This window comes from Panthera leo, chromosome C2, assembly GCF_018350215.1.
Source record: "Panthera leo isolate Ple1 chromosome C2, P.leo_Ple1_pat1.1, whole genome shotgun sequence".
Taxonomy (NCBI): Eukaryota; Metazoa; Chordata; class Mammalia; order Carnivora; family Felidae; genus Panthera; species Panthera leo.
In genome coordinates this window covers 17,730,908-17,737,033 of record NC_056687.1, presented here as the reverse complement: position 1 = coordinate 17,737,033, position 6,126 = coordinate 17,730,908, and the positions used below count along the sequence as shown (strand labels likewise).

The 6,126-nt window shown below is 35.5% G+C and overlaps 1 protein-coding gene across 2 annotated transcripts in view; it reads right to left on the bottom strand.

Moving 5' to 3' along the window:
- Positions 1 to 743: 743 nt before the first annotated feature.
- ADAMTS5 (ADAM metallopeptidase with thrombospondin type 1 motif 5) overlaps positions 744 to 6,126 on the bottom strand; it is a 49,637-nt gene continuing 44,254 nt past the window's right edge. For both annotated transcript variants that reach the window (XM_042955883.1, XM_042955884.1), the window contains exon 9: positions 744 to 4,253. Coding sequence is in view for 1 of the 2 variants with exons in the window: in XM_042955884.1 (XP_042811818.1) it covers positions 4,243 to 4,253 (11 nt within the window). In the remaining variant the exon portion in view is untranslated. The remainder of the gene's footprint in view (positions 4,254 to 6,126) is intronic.

The window sequence follows — 6,126 nt, the reverse complement described above, 5'->3', positions numbered from 1 at the left end:
TGGTCATGGAGAGAAACACATGCAGGAAAGTTTGTGAGATGTTTCCCACAGGTCCTGACCCAAAGAGATGTTCAACCAATCTTAGCAATATTATTATGGTTAAGTTTCTATACCGTCTTTTAAGAGTTTAGGTGTTTGTAACTACTTATTCAAAATCTATATATCCTGCTAAGCGGCACATGTAAAGCACAACAATTCTGAAATATTATTTGGTATACGGGAGAAATTCAACCTGATGCACACTAAATAGCAATGATTTCAGGCTTAGAAGGAATCCGCGTCCTTAAGAACCTTAGTGCCATAAAGTTTTTTCGCAAACAGAAAGGCTTTTGCTAGTGAATGAATGCCAATTTTTTTTGAATTTCCATGTGTGCATTGTTGACTCTTGTCTACCTAGAATAAGTTTATCTTTAAAGAAGGAAAAATGAAGGTGACTACGTTACTTGCTGTTACTAATTTAACATCAGAATTTCAATACCAGACAGACTTTAGCGAGTGATACTCAGGTAAGAAGAACTTGAAGTAAGAATTCCAAAGTCCCGTAACTAAGGTAGAAGTATTGTCTAAGCCAAATGGAAGAAGAATGGTAAAAACTGCAGGGAGCCTGGGACTTCCTTAAGAGCTGGCTTGGTCCTACTCTTATGAGAAAATTAAAAATAAATGGACACTATTTTCCAACTCTAAAACATATTATATGCAGTACATACTTTAACCTAGTTTACAATTAACATTTATTATGCCCACTGAAACCACAAAGCCAGTGTTTAATTTTACAGTTTGAAGACACACATAGGGAAATGCTTTACAAAATAGGATATTGTTCCTCAACGAAAAATATTACAGTATAGGTCCCAAACGAGTCAGTTCAAGTGGTTTACCTGAATAACAGAACTGTCGTGGAATGCAGGCTACAAGACGCGGTAATGCTTTCAATAGCTGATTCAGGTTCAAAATTTGCCAAAGCGGAAGAGACATTTTAAACAAGACCCGTCTTAGTTTTCCAAGATTTTTGGTTTTTCAACTGCATTACATTTACTGAAACATACCATCACTTCTGACAAATTGAAGATAATAAGCAGGTCACATTCTACTGCTTATATACGACGACATGAAAATCTTTGATATTTTACTCTGGCTTGAAATCATGTTTCAAGATATAAAAATCTCAGTTATACCCACTTAGGTTTATTACCTGTCTTTACTCACAAGGCTCTTATATAGAAATCAAAAATTTGTGCCACGGCTCACATCAAATTAAATATATTTCTGCAATCTGTTTAGTTATCTGCAGTCTATTTACAAAGCATGTGCATGATTTCCTCTAATAAACATACTAAATGGAAGCAGTGTTTGTCAACTCCTACATTGATGTCATGGCTGAGCGTGTAACGCAAAGACACCATCCGGAGACAATATATTTTTCTTAATCGAAAGTCACGTCTTACAAAGTCACACACAATATGATCTCCTATTCTAATTATACTCTCAGTCTGAGGTGTTTCTAATATGCTGTGGGTTGTTAAAGAAAAGACCAAGAAAGAGTTGCCAAGGGTTTACCATGGACATAAAATATTGCAAAGCTTAAAAAAAAAAAAAAAAGTCAGGCTAAATACACACAAAAGCTTGTGTATCGGAAACAAAAAGTTAGTTTGAAAGGAACACGGATGGTTTAGTAAGTGCTGAAACACGACTCATCTAAAAGTCTGTTCCTCTAGCCTGACACTCTTCAAGTTTCCATGTCACCTTAAACATCCTGGATGTACCTATAGCTTATGTCACTGAACCCTGCTGATCAGGCTGACCATTTGATGCATTTCCCAAACATTGAGTATCAAGTTGTGCCCCGCCTAGACCAAAAACTTGAGTTTTTTTTTTTTTTGCAAATTGAAAAATCATGTAGAATAAAATAGTGAGTCCGAAGTAACATATTTGATAGTTGGTCACTGATCAATATTAGCACCTTGATAAAAATTACATTGGATGTGCCAAAAAGAAACTGAAAAAAAAATATATGCTGTTTTATTTACAAATCACAGTTTTCCTCACAGTGTTAGACTTTGGATCACTCTGATGTGGTCGTGCCTTATAAGATGATGGGCCATTTGGTTTTTCATTTGACCTATGACAGTCCACATGGACCAGTTGGTGGAGCTCCAGGATAAGAACCACAGGTAGCCAATTTATCGCTAAAGTGCTACTGTATTTGGAAGGTGCAATTAACTGGGTTGGCTAATATGTACATTTCAGTCTTCCTCTCTTTTAAAACCAACAACTTCTAGCAACTATACCTTCATTATTTTCCCCATAAAATCTGCATTGAGAACTATGGTATCATTACCCCAGAAAGACATTTGGCAGATGAATATTTTTCTGATCTGAACATCATGTGTATTTCCAGTTTCTTTATCTCACTAATGTAACGGGTTCTTGTTTCAATATGTTCCCATGTGCTAATTGATTAGAATATAATTATGCATTATAGACTGATGTGTTTCATGATCCTATAACTTCAGACGTCATTTCTCTAGTTCGTGCTAGCAAGGAGGCTATTAGGGAGTTTTCTGGTTTTTTTTCAGTGTACTAATTACCTAAAATGGTCTGTTTGACAATCTAAAACTATAGGTGTTGGCAAGTGAGAAAAATGATAGAGAAAACATACAAGTTCCTTTCCTCTGTGTTTAAATGATAGACTGGCTCTATGATAGCTCTGGACGACCATTTCTATACTCATGGTTATTTATTAACTTTGAAATGTTAAAAAAATATAAGGTATTATCACCTCCACTTAATCATAAATAGATCAGTAATATTCACCAATCCTCAGCCATAAACTATTAGCAAAATTTGGCCATTATTAAATCCAATCTTGTTTCACAAAGAGTGACCTCTAAGTCATACACAAGTCCTGGACTTCATTGAATCTGGCTGCCGTGCTCACCTAAACCATTACAATGACCTTGTTATTAAGGAATGAGTCAGTGGGGGAAACATCAGAGCCAGAGATGGAGCTGGTCAGTTGAATATCCAAAGGTGCTTTGCCTCATTACTGTGACCAGACTGAAATCACAGTCAGAGGCAAGCTGATGTGATAAAAGGTGTCCTTGCTTGTCCCAAGTCCTATTTTCACTCCGTGAGATTCATTAGTAGTACAAAGTGACATTCTATCAATGGAGACCCCATATCTGTAGCAATGTTCATGATTACTAGTATTTAAATCACTTAAATGCAATTTGTTTACTCTAACTATAGGATCCCGCCAATGCTAGAGAATAAATGGTATTAATTTTTAAGGAGTGTTTTTAAAGCAGCAAAGGACAGTATTTGGTTTTATCATCACTGATAGCTCTTGGACATCGTGTGCACACAAATTTCACGTATCAACAGCTTCCTGTCCGCGTTTATCACTGGTATCAGGGATTCTGAACTGTGTCTTAGCTTCTGTGGGAAGCTTCCAGGCTATCTATACACCAAGTTGAGAACTTAGGCTTCAGTTGCTTGAATAAGTGTTTTTCTTATCTGTGACTTGGAAAAACTAGTATTAATGAAACCCAACAGACTTATTAGTGTAACTACAGTAACGAATACCACTAGTCAAGAAAGGGTAAGTTTAAAACTTCCTTAGAGAGGAAGACTACAGTATCAGAATAAGGATACGTGAGGAATATATACATATACGCCTGTTTCACGCAGAAAGCCTTCTGTAAAAAAATACAAAAGCAACCAGTGCTGTATATTATGTAAACTCACAAAGTGTACTTTATACACAAACATGAAGCATAAATTAAAAGTAGGACAACAGCAAAACTTTTTAAATATAGAATTTGCACATATTTTTGTTAAATAAGAATAAATACTTTTATCACACAAATTCACATACCAGTCGCAAAAACAATAAATTACATTTTTTTTCAGTGCTGCAACTTTATTTTTGTTTGTGATTAATCCCTTCATTCTTAGTTTCATGGGATAAAACTGTTTCCACAGGAAGGCAAAGGACGTTGAATTTACCGAACAAATTCAAACAATGCCCTGAAACCTTTGAACAACAAGGCAGGGCTTAATTTGGCCTTTTCTGTTCCAGAAGAAAGAGATGTCATTTTCTTCTGGGCTCCCTTTATTTAGTGACACTGAATCCGGAGTGTTTAGTTTTGTGGGATTAGATTCTTACTATCCTGAGCATTTTCAGACAAACTTTTTTCCTCGAGGAAGGAGCCTCAGCATCGCGAATCCTGGACTCTTCATTCACGATGCAACTACAGAAAGGGGAAATGCATAGTCCAACATTAGACTGGACTGAATTAGATTTCATTATGGGGGATTTTCCCTTTATCATTCCTTTTATCTATTGAACACTCCATTTCTCTGAATTTCAGTTTCCAGTCTGTATCGCTTTTCTCAGGAGTTTAGATAGACATACATTCCTCAGTCAAACTATTGATACTCGTATGAAAAAACTAAAGAAAACTCCTTAAAAGCACGGAATAGTGGTTTATTCCTTTTAAGCTCTCTAGGATTATTTCAATGAGAAGAATAAAACTTCACTGTTTGGGGGGAAAATAAATGATAAATCATACTAAAAAAAATCTATGAATACAAACATGGCTGCCCTTCAATTATTTTTTTTTTCATGCTGCTACGAATATAACAAAAGATAAAAACAAATTTTGTCCCAGTTGAGTTACTTGATTAAAATTATTTTGAAAACTGGGAAATAGTCAGGTTGGCCTGGCTATTAATTCTTTTGGAATAGTCAAATAGTCGGTATGATTTAAAATTCTTTTCTGAGTGATTTGAATAGCATGGTTTCCTGTCCCTGATATCTGGTGACCTCCATCAAATGTAGGTGACCAGCTCTATATAGGACTCATTTCTCTGATGAATAATTTATTAAGAGTAAATGACCATGTCTAAAGCAAAGTCAGTCGATGAGAAGCCAAAGGATGATTAACAGTTTTGTAAAACGTTATTTGTTTCACCAAATAATTTCTTAAGAAAATACTTAAAACAGTGAGACCTCCATTCTCCTCACCCGCTGAAATCAATGTGATCTAGCAAGATCAATTACATAATTATTTTATATTAAAAATATTTTCTAATAAAAATAAACTCTGGTGAGCTTTAAGGGAACTCAAACAATTGTCCCCTAATATCTTTATATGCAAATCTCTAATAATAGGCACATTTGGTACAATTATTATAAAGTTTTATATAAAACAATTGGCTTTGTAATCTTTCATAAAGAAAAAGAAATCCCGATGAATTTGAACACCTTGGATTTTCTGAGCTATGGGGTAGAGGGCTGCAGTTGACCGTTTAAAAAGAGATTTTTAGGCAGTCAATTGTAAAAAAAAATTCCATATCTAACACCCAAACGTACAACCTACCTAGACAGGCTACGGAAACAGAAGCAACAAACTTCTCAAAAATCGTCCCGTTTCATCAAACACTTACTGGTACAACCAAGTGCTTTCCAACTGGGAAAAATCTTACGGACAGTATCAGTATACTTGGATTTAAAAAGACAATGCAAAGAATCGCTGCCTGTATGGTGTGGAAACAGTCTTATTAATATTAACCACTAATTTTTTTTCCTTTTGCAAGAGCCACATATACGATGATCACTTCTAGATGTGGCTAACTCCAAAGTGATCTTTAATACTCCTATCAAACTAAATCAACAAGTACAAAACATTGCGGGTCTTACAGAACCCCTGAACAAAACATACAAGCGAAAACAAATGCATTTTCAAGGCTGGCTGGTAAGAGGTATACCAGTGTTGAACGTGTGGGATGCGATTAGAAAACTCTCTGCCGTGTGTTTTGTACGAATATTACACAAGGTAGGATATTAGCTGGAAGCCTCTGAAAGGGCAAGCAGTGTGAAGATAGAAATCGAAAATTTCTATTTGTGTGTTTTTCTTCCTTTTAAATTCTAACATGAGGAAACTAGTGTTTAGACTCTTGAATACGCCCAACATACACACACGCAAACACTACATCTACGTCCTAATTATGCATTCATTTGGCTGGCTGCCTGAAAAAAATACAGGCAGTTGACGTTTAAGTAAATGGATCGGTGTATCTATTTAAATGACCAGCTACGCGGAGATCCTTTTCCTTTTTAGA